At 38.1% G+C, this 15124-nt stretch overlaps 2 protein-coding genes across 4 annotated transcripts; both read right to left on the bottom strand.

Moving 5' to 3' along the window:
• Nucleotides 1-332: 332 nt before the first annotated feature.
• On the bottom strand, nucleotides 333-4338 carry LOC149387769 (uncharacterized). Of its 3 annotated transcripts, none has more exons than XM_089624789.1 (11): nucleotides 3981-4338; nucleotides 3590-3668; nucleotides 3411-3503; nucleotides 3188-3304; nucleotides 2749-3096; nucleotides 2256-2638; nucleotides 2072-2171; nucleotides 1904-1963; nucleotides 1723-1809; nucleotides 1504-1635; nucleotides 333-1027 (listed from the first exon to the last, which is right to left on the bottom strand). In XM_089624789.1, exons 1-11 carry the CDS (start codon nucleotides 4064-4066, stop codon nucleotides 731-733), a joined length of 1782 nt encoding a protein of 593 aa, XP_089480915.1. In that variant the 5' UTR covers nucleotides 4067-4338; the 3' UTR covers nucleotides 333-730. The 3 variants fall into 3 exon arrangements, with proteins under 3 accessions (XP_089480915.1, XP_089480917.1, XP_089480916.1); XM_089624790.1 differs by having other exon boundaries at nucleotides 334-1027; nucleotides 1504-1632; XM_089624791.1 differs by lacking the exon at nucleotides 3411-3503.
• A 3453-nt stretch (nucleotides 4339-7791) lies between these two features.
• Nucleotides 7792-13666, bottom strand: LOC149387768 (uncharacterized). The gene is made up of 6 exons (XM_089622247.1): nucleotides 13595-13666; nucleotides 12807-13396; nucleotides 12194-12536; nucleotides 8204-8256; nucleotides 7905-8022; nucleotides 7792-7803 (listed from the first exon to the last, which is right to left on the bottom strand). The coding sequence occupies exons 1-6, from the start codon at nucleotides 13664-13666 to the stop codon at nucleotides 7792-7794; spliced, it is 1188 nt and encodes a 395-aa protein (XP_089478373.1).
• Nucleotides 13667-15124: the final 1458 nt, after the last annotated feature.

The raw sequence follows: 15124 nt of genomic DNA, 5'->3' as shown, positions 1-15124 counted from the left end.
AATGTGAATGATGTTTTTCATTTTACAAATATTATGTGAATGATTTTGAGGGCATTTTTGTTATTTCGAAAAACAGAGTTATGGAGTCTTCAATTTTAATAGAGATAATTAAGTAATAAACAATAAACTCTTAGAATATTTATTATTTTGTAGAAAACTCAGATACATGGATTAAAATTGCTCAGATAGATATGCTATTTTCCGGCAAAGAATGATTACGATTTTTTTTTTTTCATTTATTCCAAAAAAATGTCTTGAATTGGGAGCTTTTAATAAATACTTAAAAATCTCTGTTGTGTCAGTTTTAAACCGGTAATTAAAAGCTGATTAGTTGTTTGTCAATCGCTCCTAATTACAGGAATGCATTAAATAGAAAACAATAATATAGCTATTCCTCAAAAATTTGCATAGCAATAGCAATTCTATATAATACATTCAAACCAACCCCTAAATATTACCAACATATTAGAGCCAAAAATCAGAACCATGCCATTAAAACTAGTGATCAAACAAGCTCAACCTTACAAAGACATCAATGACATTCTCTGCTTCCGTTCCTCTTTTGTACTCGCGTTATATTATTATTATTTATAACTAGTTTCAGTTGAGCCAATTTGATCACCCATAAAAGCCTCTCTTTTTTCACACATTGCTTATTTACGGCGCGGCTCAGTAAAGCTAAAGATCGGGACACCATTTCGGAAAAGAAGATCTTCAAGAGGATCAATCGTCAATCCCTAAAAACGACCTCTTTCGAGATGGAATAGTGGAAAGTAAAGTTGTGGGGAATCCACTCGATGCCCTTGGAACCTTTCTTGTGGACGAATTTGCTTCGAGAATTGAGCATCAAATTATCGGCCATATCGGCCAGATAAGCAGTTGTCAAACCCGAGTCCTTTGCGAAAGACTCCACGATCTTCGGGAGAAGAATCTTTTGCTCTTTCTGTGCAATCAAGCTCGACCGGATGAACACATCTCTTGCTTTTTCCATCTCCTCGAACACCCTTTTCGGAGTAAATACACGAACCTGAAAAAAAAAGTCAATACTTACTAGACATTTTTATTTGATCACCAGCTTTTATTTGAAAAGCCACGTCCGGTTTGGTTTCAAGTAATAGAAACCGCAGTCCAAACGAAATCGTAGCAGACATTTTTTTTATTATTTTCAACTCTTGCAAGGATTTAAAACTTGTTAATTAAAGATGAATGCGTGCTTATTTTTAGGACTTGGTAGTATGTATGAAATTTTTTCTCCGTTTCATTTACTTCGAGTTTCGAAATTTGAAAAAAATCTTAAGTAACAGAAAAATTCAAACGTATCCAAAACGATAGTCTGGTTAAGATATCTTAACAAGTAAAAATTTATTTTTATTTTCTTCTCAGGCACAGTTCAGTCTCAATTTCAAACGATCTGGTCTAGTCCGGTTAAGATAACTTAGCAATTAAAGACCCCTACTATGAAGATTACTTGGCCAACAAGTAAAGAAAAAATATCAGGTGTACCGCGGGATCGGATTTGCTTCCCAAGCAAAGCGAGAAGTGTAGAAGAGGCTCGATTCTTTGGATGGCAAAAGCTCTCCGAGCATCTCCAATTTTGAATTTTGTCTTTAACAAAAAAAGCAGCCTCAACCACTGATGATAAACAACAACAAAAAAAGGTAAGGCAAAAAAGCCATGATCAAACAGTTTCAATGATATTAATAAAATGAGATTCGGTTTTACTTGTCCCGGTCGAGGTAATCGACACCCTAGGATGGAATTCTGAATCGTATCGACGCTTATGGTATGACCTCCAATGTTATACGCGGCCTAATTTACACACATTCGAAAGATCATACCGAGGATAGTTCAGAGGCTGAAAATATTTTGTGGAAGATAATTTAGTATATAATTAAGAACTTACCTTAAGTACTAATGAGACTCTTTTGAGATTGTTTCGTGGAATACCATAAACTAAAAACGCCTGCGGAAAAAAAAAAGTTAAACGAAAAAATAAGCGAATGTCAATTTTACTCGCTAACCCCTGAAGAACATATCAATAATTTTAGCTGTATTCTGGAATTAATATTACATGCATTGCTAGTGAATTGTGAACATTAATCCAAAATGCCAACTTCTCTTCATGTCTCAGCTTTCTCGGATCAACGTCTTCCAAACGATACACGAGCAATCTGCAACAAAACAATTTCGACATTCTTAAAAAACGCAAAGAAAAAAAGTAAAAAAAATAGAAACGAAAGAGAGATATCGCAGACCTAAACTTTTGTAGGTTAGTCTCAATATCTCCTAATTTCTCGGCATCTCTGCAAATCCATTTGATATTGATCACCCCTGAATAAGAATCACCAACGAGCCCTGCTTCTTCTGACCCTTCAAACTGATGAAAAGGATCGTCGAGATACGAGCTCAAGAACGGTAATTTCCTTCCGGTCAAGCCCCGCTTCTCGCAGTGCAGGCCGTTCGAAGAAGGCTCGCGATTGACCAATAATGGCGGGTCCGCAAGCTCGCAGTATATGGATGAGATGCACCGGATCATTTCCTCAGAGAGCGAGTTTGGTGTTTCGGTAGCCTGGTCTGAGCAGCGAGAGCCTATTTGCTCGGCAAAACTTGTATTGCTCGGTGTTGCAATCTCAGCTTGCTGTACCAAATAAATTCCCTTCAAACTTCCGAATACTAATTCGAATATTTGTACGTATATTTCTTTTGATTTTAGTACTAAAGTCTTGGTGAGAGTGAGATTTTTGATACCTCTAACATTGACAAAGGCAAAGAGTGGTACGAATCCACGGCCTTGTTCAGAAACTTCCTTCCCGGAGAGGCTCTGAAGGAAGAAGCCGAGCGTTGAGACAACGAGGAGTGACTTCGGTGGATGCTTGAGTCTAGAAGCTTCTCCGGCTCCGAAACGCTCTCCCCGAACGAATTTCGAGGGGACGCGAAATGTCCCGAGTGGCTCACTTCGACGACACCTCTCTGTTGAGCCGGGTTTGTCGAGATTGTCTGGTCGAACGATCTTCGATACAGATCGAGGAGATACCGTTCCAGGTATAGGATTTCGAGCTCCAATGTCGTGATTTCCTTTATAAGCTCCTTCGTGGGCTATATATAAAGTCGTAATTTAATTGGAGGGACACAGAACTAGACACAAAAAGAAAACATATATGATGCGGAACATGAAACTGAGGAAAACCTTTGGTATCGATTCGTCGAGTTCGGCTTCGCTCGACAATGGCTGGTGATTCAATGCGTTTTCCAACACGTGACGAACCGCGAATTGGTCCTGTAATTGCTTCTGAAGATTCCGAATCTGTTGAATTTTTTTCTACGCTTTTAGAATCTTGGACTACTTGTATTTGCATAAACATTATGTGATAATGAGTGAACTCAAAAACTCCCCTATTAACTATTTGTACCTCCTCACTCAAAGAGCTCTGAGCATTGTTTGATTTCTTAGGGGTTGACTTTTTCCTGGCTTCAGCAGAGCCATTTTTACTGGGCATTTCTTTCTATGAAAAATAACAAAGACTCGCTCAACAAAAGGAGCTTTTTACTGAAAGTGAAGGAAAAGAAAATAAGTGATTTTTTTTCCTACCATTTTTAGCTTGTAAGTTTCTTCTTGGACAGTGCTCAGTTTATCCCTCTTTGATTTTCTTGTAGCTGGTTCACTGTCACTGCAAAATATATATATATATATATGTAATAAAAAATAAATAAACTTCGATATAAAAGTAATCAAACTAGTGAAACTCAACAAAAAAATCATTAAATTGGTCTTGGTTCGTAAGTGTAACCTCATAAACAAAAAAAAAAATGAGCAAAATGTTTTCAGCTTCTCATCTATTCTGTACTGTATGTACACATTTGTATCCACACACACACACACACACACACACACACACACACACATATATATATATATATATATATATATATATATATATATATATATATATATAGTATAGGAAACATAGAAGAGTTTTTACCTGCTGTAACGCTTGTTTCTGGAGAATCCAACTTCCATGAACTTGAGAGGCTTCGAACTATAAACCCGCCACTTTGTTTCATGCATAGTTATAAGTTATAACTTATATATATTGATAATATAAATAGTATTTGTTTATAGCATCGGCACAAAAACCCTACAGTCTAGAATCCGAACAAAACAAAAGAAATGATATATTTCACTGAGATAGCATTAAATGCAAAAGCATAAACAAACATTGGATATTGACAAGTGGGTTTAAGCCGATCGATCGATAGAGAGAAGAGAGCGATGTTATAGAATCGAAAGACAGAGCCAAAATTGCATTAATTGCAATCAGCATTAACAACTCTCTCTCTCTCTCTGCTAATTTATAAGTTTATAGCAAACAAAACAGAGAACCCACTCAGATGGAGTGAGACTAGTCACCGAAGAATTGGCTTTTCAAAAGACGCACCAAAACATTGATCTTAGTCGTTTTAACTTTTAAGTATACTAGAAAACATTATATCAATCAAATGGTGTCCGTATTATATTAGACTATGAGAAATTAAATAAAAACAAGTAATATATGAAAATTTTAAAATGTTAGTGTCATATTGAGTCAAGGCTTTTAATTTACTTTTAATTAAACTAAAGATTTAATTTGTTGCTATGCGGATATATGAGGGTACGCATTGAATTAGCAATGATAAGAAGTTGGGATACACACGTAAGTTGTTATCATACCTTCTTTTTTAAAGAGAGAAAATCTTTAAGGCTACGCTTGTTACGAACATATATTTTGAAATTTAGCCCATGAGTTATTAATGTTAATTGAAATAAATGGCGCACAAAATTTCATATATTTTTTTAATAATTCAATTTTACATCATATCTTATATCATCATTTATATTGAACATTTAAATACAAATTACAAAATATAATCTTCAAAAGTCAATATTACGTTTCCCAGATATTGAACCATCGTTCTTTTGTAGAGGTCATCTCACATGCATGAAGTTTTGCCCCAAACTACCCTTAAGCCCTTGAGCGTAATCTCATATTATTTTTATTTTTTCAAACCCACAATTGTACTTAGTAGCCCACGTTTCATTAACCGCGAATTAAGAATATCAAACAATTAATGACCGAAAATTGAAATCAAATAGGTAATGCCTCAGGATTCTATTATGTTAACTTTATGGTCGAAATATTTGGAATTTGGATCAAAGACTGAATATTCGATGGTTGAATTTTTACATTTGTTTATATTTTTAAGTTATTTGTGTAATATATGTTTACCAAGTTAGTTGAGGGGTATTTTTGATAAATTGTGCTTGTATACTATAGTTAATGGCTATTTTGCAATGTAAATCAAACTTGAATTTACTTTATTTTTGTAAATACAAATATTACTTTTTAATTTATCTTATTTGCTTCATTGCTACAATGCCCTTTAATATTTTAATTTAGTGGTTTAAGTGTTTATTTTTGTCACGCGTGAGCTTCAAAACAATATGAATATGTTAGTACACGGGTATAACATAAACATAAAGATTTGTTTGCATGTCCACGCTTTATCTCCAAAAAGATGACTAATTCGTTTGACCCCCTTTTGTCTTAGAAAGCTATCACCACCTTGTGAAGCTTTTGCAAATGGTAGGCTCTTTGGCATATTTGCATTAAAAGAAGGAAAAAACCAGCTCGTTACAACTTTCTGATTGAATACACGAGACGACGTAAACGCTGATCAAAATCATCCCCACCATTTTTATTTTAATGAAAAGACCGACGATCGAATAATGAACACATATATTCTATTCTATACTTCTATATATTAATTTACACATATATATTATAGTGCGGGTTGCGACTTGCGAAGACTTTTTGGTGTAAAGACATGCATAAAGCAAATGCAGATCAAACATAGTCAACTTGGTAATGCTCTTTTTTGTATCTAAATTCATTATATTATTATTATTATTATTATTATTATTATCTTTATTATTATGATGCTGGGAGTAGTCAGTATATGCTATTTTTTAAGTTAATTACTTCATTTCTTACAGAAGTAATCGTTAGACCTAAAATAAAAGTTACGGATATTTTTTTAAACTGGAATCGCGTACTTACGTTATGATATAATAATTAAACTTTTTTTTTTGTGAAAGAGATATAATAATTATCTTGACAATAAACAACCCTAGAATTGATATGAGAAATGCCGAATCTATAAAACGTCGGTCAATTTATAAAGTTACATAAAAGAAACAAGTTACAATACATATGTAAAAGACTATACTTGAAACAGCATAATAATTTATTCTGTCCTATATGCATATATATAATAAAAAGTACGCTTTCTTACCTCGCTAAAATATGTAGTCATATATAGTTTAATCGACATATTATTAGATAATGTAGACAATTATTCTACGTTTATAATAATTGTTACCTACGCGCATTGACTAAATTGCCACAATATATTATATATAAATGAGAGTACTTTAATCAAAGACGAAAGAAAAGATTCGGTTGATTTGCAGACTTTTTCACGATGACATTATAATCCCTTTCCCTTCTATAAAACTTGAATATTATATATATATATATATATGTAAAATTGGCCAATTTATTGACTGCATTCCTTTATTACTCACTATTCACTAATAACCAGGGACCTCCAACAGCAACAATACTCTTTATCTTTAGTTGTGCAATCTGCTTGACACCTCATGTTTGTATATGCGTATGCACCTATGATGTATATATTAATATATATTGCCTCAAATTTTTTTTGGCCCAATTTTATTTTCTGGGCATTAGTAATCTCTGAACTTTAATCATTCGGGCCGAGACAATTTTGTCTCATTTTCGCTGGTTCTTTTCTATGGAATCTTAAATGTACAATCTACGTGACCTTATCCTTGTTTTTCGATAAATAATCATTTCACGTGAAAAACATAACCAAATAACATATATTCGGAAAGTTAGTTTTATTAATATTTTTGGATTTCAACAATAAAGTTAGTTCCCCCCACTTAGGAGTTCGTCTACAACTTGATCCGGTAATAATTTCGCACATGAAAGAGAAATTTTACAATGTAAACCTTTTAAATTAGAAAATATCAAAAATAGACTTCTTACTTATAAAATATATAAAAATAAATTTTTGACCAAAAAAACGGACATCTCAAAAAAACCTTTATAATGTAGCTTCGACAGAGTATTTTTGTTTATTTTTTGGTGAAAAATCTATTTTTGAATATTTTGCAAGTAAGAGGTCCATCTTTATTATTTTTTAACTTATGAGGTCTAAATTATAAAATTTCTCTTTATCACAAACATAAGGTCGCAAAATGGAGATTCCGTTAAAACGTTGACGGAAATCAGGCTCAAGAGTCATGCATGGGTGTAATTTTTTAAAGAGAAATGTAAAGGAAAATAGCCTTGTTTCACAAACATATTTAATAAAAAGCTAAGATTTGCACGGTTCAAATTAGAAAAACAGAAAAATTGTAGAAGTACTTAGGCCACTTGAAACATTTAGATATAGAATAATCATGTTTGGAGAATTTTAACAAAATAATGAAATTATTTTATGTGGAAATATAACCAAAATTTTAAATCTAATTATAATATTGGCGAGTAACTAACAGTTTTGAGGTCGCATAAAATTTCTACGGTACCATCTATTAAATTACTTGTAATAGCTAAAAAAATTACTGTGTAGAGTTGTATACTGATCACATACCATAAAACCATGGTTCTATCAATTTATTTGGTATTCACTATATTTTGTTAGATTTATCGAAATTTTAATGTGTTTTTAGTCATATTTCTAAAATTTACGCATACCCCACACAAAAACATGCAATACAGCCAATATTCATGCATACATATATATATATATATATATATATATATATATATATAATGTACAGTGAGTGAATGACCAGCTGCCAAAAGCTTCTTTCCTTTGTATACACTGATAGAACTTGTCACAGAAGACAGAACCAACCAAAGAGACGAGGGACAAAGTAAGTTTTTGGTCTTTAGTCTTAAAACAGAATCAGCCAAAATATAGCTCAGAAAGTACTCTATATATATATATATATTATATATATATGGATGAATATGATCAAACGTTCACATGACTATTTTGTGTTAGATGTGTTGAAAAACTATTGCTTCAACCAAAGTGTAATATTCCAACCGACCCGCTTGAAAACAAAATTTACTGAGCTCCTTTCAGAATGTACACTGTGTACTCTCGTACAATAATCCGACCTTTCTAATTAGGTAGCAGAATTAAAATGACAATACTTTAGTGTTAACGATGTAAAAATTGTACTTATATTATACTACATCTAGCTTATATAATTTTACATCATATTTCTACCTTAAATTTGGCTAAGCATTAGCACGTGTATGTTGAAAAAGTTACACTATCCTGTCTAACAGGGTATTCTCATCCGACAGTGTATTTTCTCTTGTGATTTTAATTTGTAAAGGGTAATATATTGGCAAAAGAGTTCTGTACTATGTACCAACCAAGTTTTTTTTTTTCAGCCCAATCTTTGGAACCCTTTAGATTTTGATTGTTTTGTTATATATTTTTTACCAATAAAAAGAACACACACACACACACACACACACACACACACACACACACACACACACACACACACATATTTCTTACATGATTTGCTCTAAGGGTTGCCATGTGTCTTTGGTTTGGTTGACTATATGTCTTTACGAGCTTAATCCCAAGACTTTTCTCTAATCAATATGACAAGTTCATTGATAAGGTCAAGTTTGGTCTCTAGCTACATCAATCGGACCAATTAATTCTTGGGTCATAATTGACAAGCTTTTGGAACCACTTAATTTTTCCTTACATTTCTCATTGATAAACGTAACAAACAACATTGTTTGGAAAACGTACCTTACTTTTAAAAATTTATATCTCTATAGTATGGAATGTGTGAGAATATATATTAAGATTGAGACATTAAGAAATATATATATATATATATATATATATATATATATATATTATAAAATTAGAATGGTCGTGCTACGTACCCCAAGGCAAAGTCTAGGGCATGTAATTTTCTTTCAATTATTATTAAACCACCAAAATGTGAAGATTTGCTAAATAGTCAATTTTTTGTAAATTTTAAGCAAATAGTCATAATGTTATGAAATTGTTTGGACATTTTTAAAATTTCATTCATGTCATTGGATTCTGATGATTATTTACAATTATTAACGAATATTTACAACTATTAATGTATTTTTGGTTTTGTTAATAAAATTTCATGACTATTTACTTAAAATTTACCAAATGTTAGTTATATGATAAAATTTGAGTTTTCATATGGCTATGTATCTAGAGAGTCTACTTTCTTTTAATCTCTTTTATATGCATGGGTGTGTGTATGAAAATCCTAGATGTTCAATTTTATGATTTTGAATGCACACGCTTTTCATAACACAAGTTTTTGAGACTATCAAAATAAACGAGTCCCATGCATAATTTTTTTCTTGGCTATCATAACAAAAATCTCATGTGATGAGTCGCATAAAATGCTAAAATTGCAAAATAGTTAACCGTTTTACGTTTCAGACTTGTTAACAAAAGGAATTCTTGATCAATCAGAGGTTGTGATATCATGGGCTAGAAAAAGGAAACAAGCACTTCTTCGTCGGGGTCTTCATGCTGCTATTGACTACCCGATCGAGACATGTAAAGATTCCGACGCCAATCAATTACTGAGCGAGGACTCCGCCGTAAGGCGTATCATCTTCTCTTTCGGATAAATTTTTATGGAGGTATAAACTAGTATATATCATTGTTAAACTAGTTTATATGTAATATTTATATATACAAGTATGTTAAATATGTATAATTTGAATCAAGTATGTATATTTTTCTCGAGAATAGAAAAGCTTTCTCCTATTGTATTGTTTTTGACATTTATTATTATTATTATTTATTAGTTTACTATTTACGTAATGTAATAAAGAGTATTTTTGTCTTTCAATAGTACTCAATTATAAAGGTTTATATAGCTATTTATAAATATTAACTTAATGTTGATTATTTTTCCAAATTTATAAATTGAGTTGGCTAATTGGCTATACAAAAATATTAACTTTTTTTTTTCTTTCAGAAATTTGTCTTAGAAGATAAAGGATAAGTGAAACAAGTCATGGAACCCATTATCTATGTGTAAGTCTTGAGCTACTTTAATTATAATAAATAAATAAGTGAGACTTTCTATCCATGAAAACAAGTCATGGCAAGAGCAAGAACAAGAACAAGAACAAGAACAAGTGAGGCTATTTTTCTATTCATTACGAAAATGGTTAATAGTGTTGAGAGTTTGAAGGGTAATCATGTCACGTGTATATCCTTTATATCACTCATTTAAAAATATATTTGTGAACATTATCACTAATTTAATATAACCATGCTATCAATCTGTTGAAAAATCTCTCAAATCTGAAAGATCATGTGCTATATAGGATATGTGTGGAAGAACGAAGTTTCTAATTTGGCATGTGGTTGATGGTCAACTTAAACAAGACAACAAATTTAAATAAAGGAAGTACAATCAAATTAAAAGTCCATATAAACCATCGGTAAATAAATATTTAAAAAAAAAAAAAAAAAAACACAACACACGTTTCATTTCCAGTCTTGAGCTTGTTGAGTAACCCAGTTCCCAAAAGAAATCAGATGACAGACATACTTGTATTAGTAAAACAAAATTTTCAGGCTTTGGTTTGTCAAGATCAAATTATTTATAAATTGGAAGATATATATAATAATATATGCTGAAGCCTAGGCATTAGAATTAGTGCATGCAAGAGCTTACTGCGATAAAAAGGTGGGGCTTAGAAAGATACTATTGTCTCTGTCTCCTCTATCATTGTGAACTAAATTAATTAATAGGATAAAGACACTGCAACGCAAATTTTTGTAACAACAAACTTGAACAAGCTAATTAAAAAGTCAAACTAGCTAGGGACTATACAATCTCACTTATATATGCAATTTCATTAGTAATGAAACAGAATCTTGTGACGTATAGAGGTCTGAATTTTATTATGATGAAGAAGTTTGGATTTTTTTTTTTTTTTTTGAGGAAGCGTGGTCGGTGCCACGAAATAACATAAAAGCCCTCACGTATGGCGGAGGAAAACCGTGGTTACAAGGATAAGAATCAAACAGAAACCAACGGAAAGAGAACAGGAAAAGCTCAAACAACAAGGCCCTAGGAGGCCGAGCGGGACCGCAACTCGCGATCATCGGCCCTAATGGCCTCTTCCGAACAAGGCGGGACTAAACCCAGCCAGGTCGAAGACGAGTGATGGTTAACCGCATAGCGCGCTAGATTATGCGCAGCAACGTTACAAAGACGAGAAATATGCAAAATGCGAAAAACCTCAAGCTCCCTCACCTCTCTGAAGATGCGGTGCAAGATCGTCCCAAGCTCTGTCGCAGGCGTCACGCCCTCATCGATCATCCTCACCACCCCCAAGCAGTCAGACTGGATCTCCGCTCTCCTGCCACCGACGCTGCGAACTAGCTCTATGCCATGGAGGACAGCATACGCTTCCGCAAGCTGGGGGGAGAACCCCCTAGCCAGGAAAAGCGTCTGCGAGGCGATCACCTCTCCGGTGTGGTCTCGAAGTATACAACCTACACCGAAGTCTCCACGGTCGCGAGCCAGGGCCGCGTCAACGTTAATCGAGAGGGTCCTGTCCCTTGGGGGGGTCCATCTTGGGGTAGTAGTCACCCTCGTGCTCGTCGGAGTCACCCCATCCGTAGCCGCTCTATACTCCTCGAGGAAGCTCACCGTCCACTGGACTAGCTGTGGCTGGCTCCAAGCTGATCTCCCGGCTAAGACATTGTTCCTGTGGTTCCAAAGTTCCCATATAATAGTAATGAAAAGCTCGTGGAAACGAACCTCAAGGGCATCCATCAGTCTGAGGATAGCATCGAAAGCATCGCCGTCTCTGAAAGGCGGAAGAATGTGGCCGAAGCCCACGTCCTTCCAGACTCTCCTGCTCCACCTGCAACCCCAAAACGCATGAAAAACAGTCTCTCTCGCCTCCTGACAGACAGGGCAGCTGACGTCAGAGGTGATCCTCTTCTTGGCTAAGACTGCTCTGGCCGGGATCTGGCCTAAACAGACTCGCCAACAGAAGAGTTTCACCTTAGGAGGAGCTCTCAGAAGCCAGAACTTCGTCCACCACCTCTCCATCAACGTCGGATCTGAAGAGCTGGCGGCCGGAGTACAGGCTCTCTCCATAGCAACACGGTAACCGCTCTTGACGGAGTATTCTCCGTCCTCGGTGAAATGCCAGCGACGTACGTCGGGAATACCCTCGCCACCACTCGGGATGCTCAAGATCGCCGCAGCGTCCTCCGCCCCAAACATCGCTGTGATGAGGTCGACGTCCCAACTACCGTCGAATCTCATAAGCTCAGCTACCCGCATATCGGGGGGAATCCAAGGGGGATCAATCCAGGTGGCAGGTCTGTCCCTAGGAACCCAGCTGTCGCCCATGACAAACACAGATTCCCCGTCCCCGATCCTCCATCGCGAACCGGACTGAATGATCTCACGACCCCAAAGGAGACCACGCCACATGGAAGAGCTACACGAGCCTGGAAGGGCCGTCATAATATCACCATCGGGGAAGTAGCTTTGTTTGTAGACACGGCCTACCAGACTATCCGGTCTCCTGAGAAGTCTCCAGACACTCTTAGCCAGAAGGGCCTGGTTGGACTTCTCCAGGTCTCTGAAGCCCATCCCTCCCACTGACTTGTGCCGCGTGAGGTCATCCCACTTGCACCAGTGAATCTTTCTTGTCGCCGATCCACCCCCCCACCAGAAACGGGCTATCGCCGAATGGATGTCCCTAATCAAACGCAGCGGGATCTTGTGGCATGAGGCCACGTAGCTGGGAATAGACTGGAGGACGGACTTAATGAGAACCTCTCTGCCAGCCTGCGAGAGGGAGAGACCGTTCCAACTCTTAATCTTATCCCAGACACGGTTTCTCACAAACCCAAAAAGCTCTGTCTTCCTCCTGCCGGTGAACGCGGGAAGACCCAGGTAACGCTTATGGCACTCCGTCTTCCTAACACCTAGGATCTGGGCTAAGACTTCACACTCCTCCTCGCTGATCTCCGTACCGAAACAGACATCGGACTTTTGAAAGTTCACCATCTGGCCCGAGGCCTCTGAATAAGTCCGTAAAATGTCTGTAACCCTCTCACATTCGGCGGGTGTCGCTCGACAGAAAACCAGGCTATCATCCGCGAAGAGAAGGTGAGACACGTGGAGTTCCCGGAATCGGACTCCTGAAATCGCTCCAGCTTCCTCGCTAGCTCGGAAGAGGCTCGAGAGACCCTCAGAGCAGAAGAGGAATAAAAAAGGAGAGAGAGGGTCCCCCTGGCGGAGACCTCTGAAGGGAGTCACACTGCCTCGGGTGGAGCCGTTGATGTTGAAAGAAAATCTGACTGAGGTAACGCATCTCATGATAAGGTGCACCCACTGCGTGCTGTATCCCAGTCTCAACATCATCGACTCCAGGTAGGCCCATTCGACCCTGTCGAAAGCCTTGGCCATGTCAAGCTTGAGGGACGCACATTTTCCATTTCCGAAGCGTTTCCGCTTCATCGTATGGAGAGCCTCGAAACCAACCATGACATTATCGAAGATCAGTCTACCTCCTACGAAAGCGCTCTGGGACTCAGAGATAGCATCGTGCATAGTGGTCTTAAGACGGTTGACCAAGCACTTGGCCACTATCTTGTAGATCACATTGCACAGGCTAATCGGTCTGAAGTCGCTGACTCGTCTCGGGTCCTCTACTTTGGGGATGAGGGTGACCACAGTATCATTGATGGTGGCCACCTCATCTCCGTCGTTAAGAATCCCGAGGCAGGTCTTCAAGACCGACTCACCTACTATGTCCCAATATCTCTGGTAGAAAAGCGCGGGAAAGCCGTCACTTCCCGGGGCCTTGATCGCATCCATCGAGAAGAGCGCATTTTTCACCTCCCCTGGCTCAAAAGGGCGCTCCAACTCGGCGTTTAACACTGCCGAGATCCTAGGCTGTACGCCCGCAGAAACTAACTCAATACTCAGCGGAGAAGGCCTCGCTGAAGAGAAAATGTCACCAAAGTAATCGGAGACGATCCTCTCTATCTCAGAGTCTCCACTGTGCCAATCCCCGAGTTCGTCCTCTAATCCTCTAATGGCGTTCCTCTTCCTCCTAGCAGAAGCCTTGCGGTGAAAAAGCTTCGTATTCTTATCCCCGCACCTCATCCAGGACACTCTGCTCCTCTGTCTCCAGTACTGCTCCTCCCTCTCAACTAAAGCGTCGAGCTGTCTCTCCTCCCGTCTGAAGGACTCCATGCAGAAATCCGGGCCCGATCGTCCCGCAAGCTCAACGATCTTCTTCTGCTTCTCAATCCTGACTCTGATCTCTCTGTTCCTCGCTCCGCCCCAGCGGGAGAGGCTCTGTCTGCACTGACTGATCGCATCAGCTAAGCTCGGATTCTGATCACCACTCTGGCCCGTCCCCCAAGCTCTACGGATCCGCTCGTCGCACTCAGGCTCGCCTATCCATGACTCCTCGAGAAAGAAACGCCTCTGCCTCCTGCTCCTCCGGCGATCTCTGGAACCCGCAGTAAGCAGAAGAAGAGGTCTATGGTCCGAACTCCAGAAACTCAAGTGCCGAACAGTGGCCGAAGGGAAGAGATCGCCCCACTCGTGACTCGCAAGGCATCTATCAAGACGCTCATCTATATCTCCTCTCCGCCGCGTCGGGACTCTCCGGGATCCCCTGCTGGATAGGGTTGTTCTCGCTCTTATGACGTCGCTCCGTCTCCGCCGTAGAATTCCCAGGAAAGCCCTTGTTGTTCTTAGCCGACGCGGCCGTCGGGGAAGACGGGATAGACGCCTCGGCCGTCGTCGTCGAGCTCCCCGGTCCAGCCCACCCCGATATTCTGGACGGCCCGGTGCCGCTAAAACGTCTGGTTCCGCTGGCGGGGTTGGATGGCATAACTCCGCGGAGCCACGCCCCGAATCTCGGCCTCACCGCATCGCCGTCAAGATTAGATTGACACGGGC

The sequence above is a fragment of the Urtica dioica genome, chromosome 8 (assembly GCF_054948205.1).
Source record: "Urtica dioica subsp. dioica isolate 48M chromosome 8, U.dioica_male_clone48M_v1_H2, whole genome shotgun sequence".
Taxonomy (NCBI): domain Eukaryota; kingdom Viridiplantae; phylum Streptophyta; class Magnoliopsida; order Rosales; family Urticaceae; genus Urtica; species Urtica dioica.
This window is presented reverse-complemented; position numbering and strand designations above follow the sequence as displayed.

Bases quoted from the DNA above. Each gene is read 5' to 3' on its own strand.
- LOC149387769 (XM_089624789.1), bottom strand. From the start codon at position 4,066: ATGCATGAAACAAAGTGGCGGGTTTATAGTTCGAAGCCTCTCAAGTTC. The intron at 3,504-3,589 runs GTAGGAAAAAAA...TATTTTTCATAG, and splicing joins AAACTTACAAGCTAAAAATG to AAAGAAATGCCCAGTAAAAA. The intron at 1,028-1,503 runs GTACACCTGATA...TTTTTTTTTCAG, and splicing joins GAAGCAAATCCGATCCCGCG to GTTCGTGTATTTACTCCGAA.
- LOC149387768 (XM_089622247.1), bottom strand. From the start codon at position 13,666: ATGAAGCGGAAACGCTTCGGAAATGGAAAATGTGCGTCCCTCAAGCTT. The intron at 13,397-13,594 runs GTCGAATGGGCC...TTCTGCTCTGAG, and splicing joins TGGCCAAGGCTTTCGACAGG to GGTCTCTCGAGCCTCTTCCG. The intron at 8,257-12,193 runs GTGAAACTCTTC...CTACCTAATTAG, and splicing joins TTCTGAGAGCTCCTCCTAAG to AAAGGTCGGATTATTGTACG.